This window comes from Natator depressus, chromosome 1, assembly GCF_965152275.1.
Source record: "Natator depressus isolate rNatDep1 chromosome 1, rNatDep2.hap1, whole genome shotgun sequence".
Lineage (NCBI taxonomy): Eukaryota > Metazoa > Chordata > Testudines > Cheloniidae > Natator > Natator depressus.
The window spans coordinates 118,161,350-118,176,350 of NC_134234.1; the positions used below are offsets into that span (position 1 = coordinate 118,161,350).

At 40.0% G+C, this 15,001-nt stretch overlaps 1 protein-coding gene across 1 annotated transcript; it reads left to right on the top strand.

The window, feature by feature from the left end:
• Positions 1–57: 57 nt before the first annotated feature.
• On the top strand, positions 58–14,530 carry COA5 (cytochrome c oxidase assembly factor 5). The gene is made up of 3 exons (XM_074965338.1): positions 58–310; positions 9,235–9,318; positions 12,335–14,530. The coding sequence occupies exons 1-3, from the start codon at positions 209–211 to the stop codon at positions 12,374–12,376; spliced, it is 228 nt and encodes a 75-aa protein (XP_074821439.1). The 5' UTR covers positions 58–208; the 3' UTR covers positions 12,377–14,530.
• Positions 14,531–15,001: the final 471 nt, after the last annotated feature.

The following is a 15,001-nucleotide window of genomic DNA, read 5'->3' on the forward strand; positions in this document are numbered from 1 at the left end:
CCCTGACCCGGCCCGTGACCCTGCGTCGCGGAGCATGCTGGGTACGGTAGTTCCTGTCCCGGCGAGAAAGCGCAGCGGCGGCGTCTGCCCGTGCGCCGCAACTGGGTCAAAGGACAACAAGATGGCGGCGTCCTGCGATGCGAGCTGGGCGGCGGCGGCGCTGCTGCAGTGAGAAGCCCAGACGCTGTGTGCGGGGAGCGCTGTCGCGATGCCCAAATACTATGAAGAGAAGGAGGACGACGGGCGGGCCTGTGCCGGGGTGCGGGAGGACCTGAGACAGTGTCTGCTCGAGACCTCCTGCGTCACACAGGTACGGGGGAGGGCGGGGCCTGCTGAGAGACCCCTGGCGTCATACAGTCAATGTGGGGGGCTGGGCGGCCCCGTCCCTGTTACCCCCGGGTGAGGGGCTAGGCCGCGACCCTGCACCTGACTCGCGCCCGGTCCCGCAGCGTCCTTGCCGCTGCAAAGCGGTTGGGTCCTCCCGGCCGCACTGAGCCTGGCTCCCCTGTGGCAAGGGACCATCTACATAGAGCAGCGAGTCGGCCCCAGGCTGGACGGATGTGGGTGAAGCCGTCCCTGCTCCTCGGAGCCCCGTGGAGTTGGCGCAACTAAAAGGGAAGAGCTGGACACTGTCTTCCCCATCTGCCATCAGCAGAACCGTGCCAACTAGTTACACGTTCACAGGTCAACGTATTGAAGCCTTGCCTTTATTTACACACGTGCGACACCGCTGAAGGCCTTCGTGCCCCAGCGTAAATGGCAAAAAACGTGATCCATCTCCCTCAGAAGGGTCACTGGCTGAGTTCCCCCACCTTACATTGGAAATTGGTTCCAAGGAGCCTTGGAAAGCCTGATTAAAATCTACCAGGCAGCACATGATGGTGATAAAACTAATAAAATATTATTTGTCTCGGGCAAATAGCCAAGCAAAGGAAGAATTCAGAATTGTAATCCCAGGGGTTTCACTGTATGCATTTGGGCTATTAACATTTTTGACTGTTTTCTCATCTGAAAAATGTGGGGAATAATACAAGAGTATTGTTAGACTTTGTTAAGCACTTCCAAAGTGAAAATCCTATACAGCGTTTTGTATTATTATTAGATCAATCTACTTTATTCTCTCTGGGATAACATATCGTCTATATTTTATTCTGTCATTGGTTGCCACCTCTTGTGATGTCTTGCATGACAGAACCATTATCACATGATATATCACATTCTGAGCTGTCAAGATTTGTGACTTTAGGGTTGTAATTTAAAGGGAACTGTAATGCTCATTTTGACATTCAGGAGATTTTGAAGTTGCTAATAAGCAATCTTCAAAATATAATACCTTTTCTCTTAGTCAAGCCTACGTCTTAGTCAGACGAAGGCCTGTTCTACACTGGGAGCAGGGGAGATCAATCTAAGTTACGCAACTTCAGGTATGTGAATAACATAGCTGAAGTTGACACCGCGGTGAGTCGACAACTGATACTTCCCCCGTCAACTTTTCCCACACCTTTCGGTCCCGGAGTCAATGGGCGAGCACTCAGCGGTCAACTTATGGTGTCTAGTCTAGACTAGATGCGATAAATCGACACCCCCCCCCCTCCTCCCCGCTGGATCGATCCTGCGGGTAATGTAGACAAGCCCTAAACCTCGGTAGTACTGGAAATAAAAGCGCTCTTTGTTTTGTTTGCTAACTTGATCGTTAGTATATAAACTGTCAGTATCAAAGCTACAAACTCTAGTGCATATCAAAGAAGAGAATTCATGGAAAGTCAATGTCAATAGAAGAATTAAAACGTCTTTAGATATTTCAGACCTTGTGATTATTTCCAGACCGAGTACCTCCAGAACTAACGCTGTAACCAGCTGGTCAATAAAAATCAAAGAATTTGCCACTTCAGGCAACACCACCAACGTGAGATCACCATAACCTTTTATCCCTTGAATAATAGGCTATGGAGGCTTTGTAAAAAAATCCTTGTACAGAGAGACTTTCACTTAGTGAAACTGCAGAAAATTAAATTAAAAAAAAAAAAAGCGACCAGGTATGAAAGTTTGAAGTGGTGAAGTTTTAGACCATGTTTTCAATTACATAGGATAAATAACCTGAAAGGGCCATGCCCACTGTCTAACATGAGCTAGCAATAAACCTTTTTTCCTGTTGAAGATGGAGCCTCTGAGTAGGTTTATGTGCAGCAACTGAAAATCTATAAACACTAGATGCCAATATTTACCTGATCGTTTTCTGCACCCTCAGCAAGTTTGCAGATGACACTAACCTGGGAGGAGAGATAGATACGCTGGAGGGTAGGGATAGGATACAGAGGGCCCTAGATAAATTAGAGGATTGGGCCAAAAGAAATCTGATGAGGTTCAACAAGGACAAGTGCAGAGAGTCCTGCACTTAGGACGGAAGAATCCCATGCACCGCTACAGACTAGGGACCGAATGGCTTGGCAGCAGTTCTGCAGAAAAGGACCTAGGGGTTACAGTGGACGAGAAGCTGGATATGAGTCAACAGTGTGCCCTTGTTGCCAAGAAGGCCAATGGCATTTCAGGATATATATGTAGGGGCATTGCCAGCAGATCGAGGGACGTGATCGTTCCCCTCTATTCGACATTGGTGAGGCCTCATCTGGAGTACTGTGTCCTGTTTTGGGCCCCACACTACAAGAAGGATGTGGAAAAATTGGAAAGAGTCCAGCGGAGGGCAACAAAAATGATTAGGGGACTGGAACACATGACTTATGAGGAGAGGCTGAGGGAACGGGGATTGTTTAGTCTGCGGAAGCGAAGAATGAGGGGGGATTTGATAGCTGCTTTCAACTACCTGAAAGGGGGTTCCAAAGAGGATGGATCTAGACTGTTCTCAGTGGTAGCTGATGACAGAACAAGGAGTAATGGTCTCAAGTTGCAGTGGGGGTGGTTTAGGTTGGATATTAGGAAAAACTTTTTCAGGAGGAGGGTGGTGAAACACTGGAATGCGTTACTTAGGGAGGTGGTGGAATCTCCTTCCTTTGAGGTTTTTAAGATCAGGCTTGACAAAGCCCTGGCTGGGATGATTTAGTTGGGGATTGGTCCTGCTTTGAGCAGGGGGTTGGACTAGATGACCTCCTGAGGTCCTTTCCAACCCTGATATTCTATGATTCTATTTTAAAAATGCAGATTGTTCTACACCTGAGCTTTTGTTTTTGAATTGCCATATTTCCATCTAAAATCCAAAGGAGAAATGAACTGTTAATGTTTGTAAAACACTCTCTGAACATGTGAATTGCTACATATATGCCAAGTATGCAAATGGATTCAATTGCTGTGATGGCATTGATACTTAAACTACTTTACCAACTTACTGCTTGAAAACATGCAGTGCTCAGTATATTATCTTTATGGATATCTCATTTTAAATAGACCAGAAAATCTTGCCCTCTTTTATGACAAACTGAAACCTAGAAACCTTCCAGTATCTTGCATTTGAGGGCAAATAGAAGCGAAAGTGAAATGTAGGAATGAGAATTCCACAATGATTTATTTACTTTGGAGGCACCTACAATAGAGATAAGTATAAATAAACAGAATCATTGTAAGAGAAGATGTGTGTGACCCCTAAGAATCCCTCAGTGTGAACTGGCAAAGGATTCACTCTTCTGTAACAGTAACTCTTGACAGACCTGCCAGACTCACTGCTTTCCATAAAAGATGTCATGTACTATCTTAAATTAAAGCCAGAAAACACAGTGATCATAAATATGCTTGTGAAATGTCTGTACAGATATGATGTAAAAAGCTTTATATGTACAGTATAAAGGAAATATGTTCCTACAGTCTGAATCAAGGCAGAGTTGACAAAGAGGTATCTACCAGACAAAAGATTTTATATCACCTGTCTGCCGCAGTTCACAATGTAAATTAAGCATTGTTAGCCAATACAATGGAAGCCCTCTTTGCATACAAAGTCAGCATGGGGATGTGAAGTCAGCACAATATGGAATAAACTTTGTGGGGTGCCAGGGAGGCATCCCAACTTCAGTATCCAATAATTAATTTTGGGGGATAAAAGAGAAGGCAAAAGGACACATCTTTATCCTGCACCTGAGGAAGTAATCGGTCGGTGGGATTTCATTCATGAAAACAGGATCCCAACCTGCCCTGGTTGGAAACACTACAAAAGACATTTTGGGTGAGATAAAATTCCTTAGTCAGAAGGTTAGCCTGCTAAGTTATCATAACAAGAAAAGTGAAGGCTAGAATTGCCCAGTGGAGGTTCTTTGGGTGGCTAACAGGCGGGAAGTGTCAAGGAGGTAATACCCAATTAAGCACCAGCAAGTCTCTCTCTCACTGGAGACACGGGCTAACAAGGTAACTCACAGTCCTGGGCACCCCAAGAAAGTGTCATGGTGGGTTAGTTTATAGTGTGTGATCATGAGCTGGGAAAATGTGTGTGAATTGAAACAGAAATGTTAAAATTTGATCATACAGAACTTCAGGTGTGGTAGTGTGATTTTTTTCTATAAAAAGTCAAATGGTTATGTTAAAAGTTCTGTACTGTTAATAAAATTTTAGTTCATTGAAACAAAAAGTTCATATGGAAAGCTCCCATCAGAGTTGACACCCTTGCTTGGCTACTTGAATAGGAGCCTCAGGACTGAATAGAAATAGAGACTGAAAAAAACTTTCATCCCCTAAAGGTGGTCCCTTCAATTAGGGTTGAAGCACATTAGCAGAATGTTGTAGAGAAGCTTGCCCTGCTGCTGTCTATGTTGTATATGTTGTGTAGATAAGTAGAAAACTTCTGTCTCCAAGACTGTCTTGTTGACACCTTTCACCAGCACAATTACCACTGTTTTGTTTTGTTTTTTTGGTCTTCTGGTGATGATAGCTTGCTTTTAGCATTATGTTAAGTCCAGTTTGAATAAATCTAAAACCCCTCAAAAGATGTGTATCCAGTTAGATTATTCTTCTGTCAGGGTGGATTTGATTTAAATCAAATTGATTAAAGTCATGATTTAAATCGCTAGTCAGGAAGACTCGATTTAATTATGGATTTCTACATAAAAATGCATTCTTGTTGGTTGTTATAACCTTAGTACATATTCTTCTCATCAGAGTTAGATGTAGGTTTCATTTTTAGAAGGTGCACATTATACATTTTTAAAGTGATTTATTTTGAAAACTTTTCAGATTAGTTTTATAGCTATATCAGAAAATGAATGATTGGTTATTTCATTTACCAAAGGTAATTGAAGCAGATAGTTCACCTCCCAATGACTTCATAAAGATCTCCAATTCAACAGGTTAATCATTAATATTTGGAGGATTTTCTTGCCAGGCTGCATTAGGAGGAGAACATCACCAGACACACATTTAAATTGTTTTATTTAACTAAAACAACAACATTATGTATTCTGGATTTTTTTGTTTAACTGCAAACGTATAATATTTTAACAAAGCAAGCATATGAATTTTTGAATGTAATTAAACATTCAAGTTTTTTAAAATCAGGTTTCTTTTTGTTAAAATTGTTTTTAACTAAAATAGTTAAATGAATTTTTTTAAACAAAAATTAAATAGACTATGTCATCCACATCAACATGAGAAACTTAAAATATTCGCTTCTGCAGCTAATTCAGTGGTCTTCACCTTCATTTTCCTGTTTGTTCATAATCTGGAAAAGAAAAACAAGCTTTCCTGCTTTTTCATGTTCCAAATGATTTCTCAATTTGGAATGAATTAGTCCAAAGGAAGAAAATACTCTTTCTACAACGGCAGAAGAAGCTACTGCTGTTAAAAGAGAGATTATCACTTCAACGGTCTCTGAATCCAAGTTCTTAAGTGACTTCCACCAGTTCACTTGTGTGACTTTCTTTAAAACATAGTCAGCAAACATACATTTCTTGAATGGTTCACCCTTAGCTCTGAAGTTTATTATAGTTGGCATTATGGAGGGATGATTGCTGGATGTCCATGTCATAGCCAACTCCTCTTCTGCATCAGTTAAGATTTGACCCTGGTACCGAGTATTGAGACTATTTGCAAGAAAATGAGCTGGAGATAGTGCTTGTCCCATTCGTTTTTTTAATACTTGTAATTTAACTCTGTCATTGCATATTTCTCTTTTTAAGATCTCACTCAGTTCCTTCCAACTTTCAACAACATCAGCAATAAAACAGCTATTTCCCTGCATTTTGTTTGACTACAGAAATAGGCTTCAGGGTGCTCAGCATGTGTTCAACATTTCTCTTAAGCCCAATGTTGAGAACTGTGGCTGCAGCAGTGCCATCTCTTTTTTCACGATTTTGTTCACAAACTGTCATCAGATTAGGCCAGTTCTTGATACAGTGCTCAAAACAGCCCACTACTGAGTTCCATTGCACGTCTTGAAGGAGAGTTAGCTTCGTTCCTCCCACTTTTTTCAGAGCAGCTGCTGTAAAGTGGTTGTTATGGAAGTATTTTGCAATTTCAACAACATTAGCCTTTATTTCTGGAACACTGAAGTCTTTGGCTAGGAGGTGCATCAAATGAGTACTGCAACCATATGTTGTTAGCTTGGGACTCTCTTCACTCTCTCGTAAATTTCTTCTCATCTTGGATACATTTGCAGCATTGTCTGTGACCAAGCTGCGTACTAGACATTTGAATTTTTTTCATAGTTTGTTATAGCTTTTACTGCTACTTCTTGTAAGTATTCTGCTGTGTGTGCATTTCCTGATGTATCAGTTGTTTCTGTAAGGAAGACATTCCCATCTTCTGTAGTCACACAAGCACATACAACAGGATCATTGTGGACATTGCTCCACCCATCAAGACTCAGGTTAACGATTTCATCCTCTAGACCTTTTGCGCGCTGCTCAATTTCTCTTTCATACACTTTATCCAGCAATTTGCCTGGGACATCTGCTGGTACTGTGACTCTATTTAATGACTGAACCATGTTAATGAAGTGTGGGTTCTCAATCATATGGAAAGGAAAGTTTGTTGCATAAACAAATCAGGCAATTTTTTCATCAATTACCTCTTTTTGTAATCTGCTGGTTCTTATCACAAACTTGTCTATGGTTGTTTGTGGATGATGGAGTTTTTTTTTTCTTTTTGCTACAGGTGATATACTATGGCTGTGTGACGTACTTGATGTGACTAAAACACTATCATTGTCAGATAACTCTGAAACTATAGAAAATGATGGTGATCTTGAAGGTGGATAGTCTTCAGAATCTTGTATGTTGAGGATGGATTCTCCTAAACAAAATAAGTCAGTGCAGTTATTTAATTATTATTACCATACTGCTCATTTAGCATTCACTGACACTCAATACTACTTTAAAGGTGAAATTGTAAAAGTAAGATCTGTCTATTTCAGCTATTTATTTTTTTTGTCGCAACTGCATCTAAAATGATAGTACCATAGAGTAACCACTATATTTTTTGCTCAAACATGAGAATTCAGGAATAGTCCAGAGAGAAGACAAGCAGTCCGTAAGAAAGAAGTATGAATTAAAAAAGTTTACCAACCTGAAGATCGTGCACGTTCAGGATGTTTGTGTACACAGAGTCAATCCCTTTCCTCTCTCTAAAAGTACAAAGTTTCAAAAAGTTCATCACAAGAAAGATATTTCTTTCATCATGTTCAACGCAGCTTCCTGCTGAGAATGAACACTTTTCATGATGTTGTTTTATTCGGGCAACCAGGCCTTGCATTTCTTTGTTGCACAGTTTGCATTTTCCACGCATGCCTGTTTTACCCACAAGTAGAGGATCTTAATTAAAATATCCCCAAACTGGGTTTCTTTTATGGCCTGCTGCCATTATAGGTTTTCCCTTCTAGTGAGAGAATGGTATGTTAGATCTCAAATCAATGAAGGCTACACTCGGAAAGACCTCAAGACTTCCAGAATATGCTGCTCAAACAGTTTCACTTTTGTTTCTACTGCCTGTTCCTCCCTTCTCACATTTATCTCCAGTCTTCTTCTCCTTGTCCAGATCTATTCCATCCCCAAGAATCTTCTATTCATTGAACTTTTTGAAACTTTGTACTTTTAGAGAGAGATAAGGGATTGACTGTGTGTACACAAGTTTGCAGAGGGACAATAGGGTTGAGGTCAGTTATTTCTCACCTCTATATATTGATTTAAAAACATTTTTGCTGTTAACAAGCATGTTATCTCTGGGGACACAAATCCACAGTTTGAGAACTGCAAAACTAACCATCTCTGGTGTTTTTTACACTAGGGGTGACCAACCTCTGGAGCCACATGTGGCTCTTCAGAAGTTAATATGCGGCTTCTTGTATGGGCACCGACTCTGGGGCTGGAACTACAGGTGCCAACTTTCCAATGTGCCGAGGGATGCTCACTCTTCAACCCCTGGTTCTGCCGCAGGCATGGCCCCCACTCCACCCCTTCCCGCGCCCTTCCCTAAGCCTGCCATGCCCTCCCGTCCTCCTCTGCCCCAGAGCCTCCTGCACACCACGAAACAGCTGATCGGGAGGTGGAGGGAGGGAGGGGGAGGTGCTGATCGGCAGGGCTGCTGGTGGGTGAGAGGCGCTAGAAGTGGGCGGGGGCTGTTGACATATTACTGTGGCTCTTTGGCAATGTACATTGGTAAATTCTGGCTCCTTCTCAGGCTCAGGTTGGCCACCACTGTTCTAGATTGAGCACTGAGTCCCATTGAGTAGATAGAAAGATTAACCTAAATAATCTGTACAGAAGCCCCTGGAATCCCATCAGATTGGGTCCCTAATCCATGAACTATTGGAACTCATTTACAAAACTTTTCTTAAACATTATATGAATATATTGTCTCATACTATAGAATTAGAATTTATAATCCCTATTCCATGATGAGATAGCTTTGAGCTATCATGTATCTTAATTAAAATTATCTTTAGATAGGGTTTTTTCCTCAAAAAGCATTTTATCCAAAAAAATCCAGTTGAAATTAAAAAAAAAAAATCAGGTTGTTTTTAAAAACAAACAAACAAACATTGATTTTTATCCACCCTGGTCTTCATTTTACTGATACAAGCACATGTCTTGGGAGTGGGGGGAGGAAGGGAAGAATTATTATCTGGACTTTCACAACTCTCAGTTCCACTTACCTGGAATTTACCACAGCAAAGAACACAAGTTAAAGGACCTTGGACAAAGTTTCTACAGTGTCCACAGGACTTTTTAGCGGTGCCTTGTCTGTGGTGTCCTTTCCACTGAAGAAATACACTGGATTCTTACGCTTTTATGTTTCATGTGACAGGAAGGAAAAAGCCCCAGACAATGCTTGAAGGAAGGACACTGCAGAAGTTTGCAGGTTTCTTTTTTTGAGTGCAAAAGGTCAATGGTAAGTAATTGGTTTGATTGTTTGTTAGTCTTTGTTGCTAGTGTTTTTTTGTATTTTTGTTTTTTTTCCCTTTTCTAAAAGATTCTGATGAGGAAGAAGACACCATTGAAATTAATCAAATTGACATCACTAAGTAGAATAGCTCCTTACTTGTTATAATTGTAATTGGTCCTTAATAAATGTTAGCTCTTGTGAACATTAGTATAGCACATCTTTCGCACTCAAGCAAAACAAGGAATTAGGTTGTGGGTATAATCCAACAAGATATTCATATTTAAATTGGAGAAGGCTCAGAGTGTGACAGCTGCAATAAAAATAGGAAATGATAAACAAAATTGGGGTTATTTTAAATATGAAAGATCAGTAGGTAAAAGCTTTTTAATATTTAGGATTGATATTTAGCCATATTTTAATCTTATCTATTTGAGATCATGGGAAGAAACAGAACTGGGGGACATTGATTTAAGTTTAGAGGAGACTCATTGAAGGATCATTTTACTGTGGTAATGGACTTCTGCTTTCCACTTGAAGTTTTGTATTTTTACTGTAATGTACTTAGGTAATAATTGGATGACTGTTAATTTAAGGAGATATAAGTCAGTTTTATGATTGAGTGACAAACTCTCCTTTTGGGAGTGAGCGCTCAAGTACCACAGCATACTATTATAAATACCTACCTTAATAGAAAAGGAGGAGTTTCCCCAGACTGGCTATGAGTTTCTTGTATGGAAATGTTGACCTATGCGGTCATAAAGCTTTTTTTTTAAATAGGGTAGAGACAGCAAAGTTGATATCAAACCATTCCACACATGATGGGCACACAGCCTGTTTTTGGTCTTACCTAACGTGTTACTTTGCTCTGTAATGAATAAACCCTGATTTTAATTTTAGATTAAGGAGGGATGCAGAAATGGAACATACCTAAGATCTTTCATCCCACTCTGCTGCTCTAGCCTCCCAGCCTTCAACCCTTCTCCAGGGGAAACTGTCTTAATTCAGCTAGAGAGGAAAATGGAATTAAGCTAGAAATATGCTAGAAAAGTGTCTTCAAATGTCTTATTTACTCTCCAGCATGTCTACAACAACACTGTACCAATCTTCAAATATTTCTCATTATAGTTCAGTATGTAACAAGGACAGATCAAAAAGACTAGGTAGGTGATTTTCAAACTTAATTGATTGCGCCCCTCTTCTTTGTGTGTGTAGTGGTTTATGCCTCCCCGCCTGCCACACAGGTACATACACGGATTAGAAAAAAATCAACATGCACCTCTCACTAAATATTAAAAACAGTAAGGCATTGATTCAAACAGAGCCAACGACCCATTGTAACAGCAAAAGCAAACCTGTGATTGTGGCCAATGCTTACAATTAAATATGCAGACTACATTGTAGTGAACGGATTAATGTATAAATGGCAACGGCTTTGTTAAATGCTCTGCAAGCTTAACAGAAAACCGTCAAAATGCACAGCACCATCTGAGGACCTGATATGTCTGAAGGAATCAGCTTTGCTAGTTATTCATTGCTGTGGGTAAAATGTGAACAGTAAGTTTTTTTTTCCCCACCTCAAGCACCTCATGCCCCCCAGAATGCATTCCCCACTCTCTGTCCCAGAGAGCCTCATCCCCCTGTTTGAGAACCTCTGGATTAGATTATTTATTCTGGAAAGGAAAAGAGTGAGAGATTATGATAATTATATTTAAATAGGAATGTAATAGAAAAGGCCGTTTGTGTGCTTCTGCTTAACCTGTCCCGTAATATAGGGGAAAAAGACATATTTGTAGACCAATTAAATTAAAAGGCAACAAACTTAAAATGGAATTTTAAAAGATTTTGTGTTCTGGAATTTTACTATCTCAGGGTACTAGAGAGGCAAATAACTTGGTACATTTTTTTAAAGGATTTGGCACTGCATGCAAATACAAATACTTTTAACATTTACACTAGATTAAAATGATTAGGGTTTTCAGTTGTCATACTTCAGGACATAAGAAGATCAGCAGCTGGGTAAAGAATAAAGTATGCTTCTGTGCTAGCAGTTAGATACACAAATGGGCAGGGAGTGTACACGTTCTCTCCCTCCACATGGCATGGTGACTGTTGTAATATGGTCAGTCTTATGTTTACCTAACTTTTTCTTGTGCTATAGCAATGAATTCTAGTTAATGATTTTGCATAGTAGTAATCTGTTCCTCAAATTTAAGTGTGTAGAACATACTAGCTGAATTATTGTTGGATTCAAGAATACTCAGTCATCGCAACCTTGAAAATGGAAAACTTAAGCTCAGAGGAACTATGCCAGGCCAAAATAACATGGCCCATCTTGCTGCCATATCTCTCTGCAGTGCTAAAAACGATCTATTGTACAGCAGATCTCCACTCTCAGCTTTAGGAAATGCTGGTGTACAGTAAATCTTTAGGCTTTTTCCTCCAATTATTATATATCCATGTATTACTTCCCTTAGATATTAACTTGCATTTTTCCTAAATTGAATCTCACTTTATTTTTTACCCATATTTATAGACACTGTAGGTTCCTTTTTATATTACCCCAGCCTCACAGGTGTTTGCAACACCTTCCATTTTAGCTTACTCTGAATTTGCTGTGCAGCACATTCTCCAGATCATGAGTGATGATCAGTAAGATAAGACTAATAAGTATTCTCTACAGTACCCCACGTACACAGCTTCCTCACTCTCTCGCGACTCTATTGTACCACTTACTATTATTCTGTTTATGGTCCTTCAGCAAATCTGAAGTCTACATGATAGTGCTAATCAGTCACCTAGTATTAATTATGAGTAAGATTTCTGAAGATAGTGCTACCATGTACTGTCACACCAGTCTTGTGTCTTTTTATGGAGAAACCATTTATTCTCCTCAGTGACTTTTTCCTTACGGTATCCTTGTTTGTAAAGTGCCAGAAATAGAAACACAGGTGTTTCAAAGCAGTTCTAATACTAGTATTTTACATTTTGCAATATGTTGACTTAATTATTCTTCAATCTTTAGTTGGATGGCAGAGCAAGATTCAGAGGAAGGAAGGGATACTGAAGCCTTTCTGAAGAGAGCCAAGCATGGGGAATTGTGGGTGTATTAGTGCTTTAAGCAAAACACAAAGACTAAAATAAGAAGAGTGTGTCTGCTGCATCCTCCCAGTCATGAAGTATTCTCATGAAAAATACCTGCTTTCAAGAACTCTGATCAATTGAGGCCGGCATGCACCTAAAATACTAAAAAGAAAACGAACATTAGGCTGGCAGTTTGGAGTGATATGAAATGTCCTAATGCATTTTAAATAAACTATCCAAAATCCAAAGTAAGCTGTAGCAATCTTTAGCTGAGTCAATTTGTTTTGAAATTGAGATTTCCTTTCAGTTTTTAGGTTTGTAGTTTTATTTATCTAAAATCATAAAACATTGTCAGAATGAAATACTATAAAATGATTGAAATTGGTAGGCCGCTTGAGTAATGTTCTGCAGTATCATTCAGGAAACCTAAGATAGGTCTCTTGTTTCCCAGGTTGGCAGGGCCAACATACACTGAATGTACAGTTAGCCTCTGGGGAAGAGTGGCTTATATTGCTCAATAGTGAGTTCCAGTTAGAGTGCAGTTGGTACCTGTCCAGTCCCCAAGAACTGTGACAGCATCTCTTCATCCCTCCACAAAATTCCCTTTTTAATATGATGGTTGGTGTAAGTTCATTCATACATTGTAGACTTTCACTACTGAAGAGCTAAATTAAAGTTGGGGTTACTCTTAATAGTTAAAATATGTCTGTCTGAAAGTGATTGTTCTTTTCGAAAAACAACTTTTAAGAGAAATATAGTTCATCTGACCAGTACTAGTGTATAGCTGAAGACTTGCATATGAGGAGTAAGGGTAATTAAATGTCATGTTTTTCACCCAGACATGCAGCTGAAGAGATATCGGTTGTCATTTTTATCATAGTGTGCCGACAACAGCCTCTAGATTCCTTTGAGGTTATGCTGGACTTCCCCCTTACTACCCAAACAAATATACTTTACACACTTGACCACAATTCAAAATCACATTTTTTCTTAACTTCTTATTAAACATTCATTATGTATCACAAACTTTAATTTTTTGTTTTTTTGTCTTATTCCTGCATTCTTATTCCTTTCTGTACTCTAAAATGTATATATGGGTGTATAATTTTCAAATTGTCATGCACATTCATTTAAATTATGACTGGTTTTCTATGATAAACTTGTTTTTTAAACTCTTAGCATTTCCATATGTTCCATTTATACTACTTAATTCACAAGTTTGTATAATTGCATAAGTCATAATGTAGTTCAACTGGAAGACTAAACTGTAAATGAGGAAAAAGAAAATATGTGGGTTTTTTTTGTTTTTTGAAATCAAGGCTGTCTCCTCCCAGTGCCAGATCTGCCTGTAACAGATGTAACATGTAAGTATTGGAGAATGTTCTTTATGATATATGCTGCCTAGAGTTAAGCATTTCACAGGTCCAAAAATAATTGGTCAGTTGACTTGTCATATATTTTAAAGCACTAATTTATTAGAATGGGAACAACAGTAACAAAAGAGAGGAAGACTTTGTTTCTAATAGGCTTAGCTCAGGTACTTACTCCTAATTACAAAAAAAATTACTTAACTGAGTTATTTCATCTTAGAACAATGCAAGACACAATTAAACCAAGTTCTAAAAAATGAAAGAATGGCACCATAATGCAATCAAAAATGTAGGCAACCACCTACATCACTTTTTTTTCTTGCTGGAACATGTGACAGTACAGTAACTCCTCACTTAACGTTGTCCCAGTTAACTTTGTTTTGTTGTTACATCACTGATCTATTAGAGAACATACTCATTTAAAGTTCTGCAATGTTCACTTATAACATTGTTTGTCTGCCACCTGCTAGTACAGTACTTTGTCTACTACTTGCAGGATTCTTTGGAAGAGCAGCCCCTCGGAGCTAGTGGGTGGGGGCTTGGAACCAGGGTCGGCCGGCAGCCCCCCTATCAGCTCCCCTTCACCACCACCACGCAGCCTGACAGTGGGCCCCCACAGATCAGCGAATCCCCACTCCCTCCCTGCGCCTCCCACCCGCAGCAATCAGCTGTGTTGCAGTGTTCAGGAGGCTTAGGAGGAGGAATGAGGATGCGGTGCGCAGCCTCCCTGCGCCTCCTGCCCCCAGCAATTAGCTGTTTCGCAGCATTCAAGAGGGTGGGGAGGAGCGAGGACGCGGTGTGCTCAGGGGGAGGGAGTTGAGCAGGGGCGGGGTGGGGCCTTTGGCGAAGGGTGGAGTGGGGGCAGGCCAGGGGCAGAGCTGTGGGTTGAGCACCCTCCAGCACTTTAGAAAGAACAGCAAGAGGAGCAGCTGAACAATCCACCCTTTTTCACCTTGTGACTCCACCACCTCAACCAAGCTTCACAAACATCATTGCTGATTACAGGATTAAATTGTTTAAAACTTATACCTATATTACGTTGTTTAAAATGGTTTAAAACTTATACTGTATATGTATATAATGTCTTTTGTCTGGCAAAAAAAATTCACTGGAACCTAAATCCCCCCTCCCCCATTTACATTCATTCTTATGGGGAAATTGGATTCACTTAACATTGTTTTGCTTAAAGTTGCATTTTTCAAAAACGTAACTACAACGTTAAGCTAGGAGTTACTGTA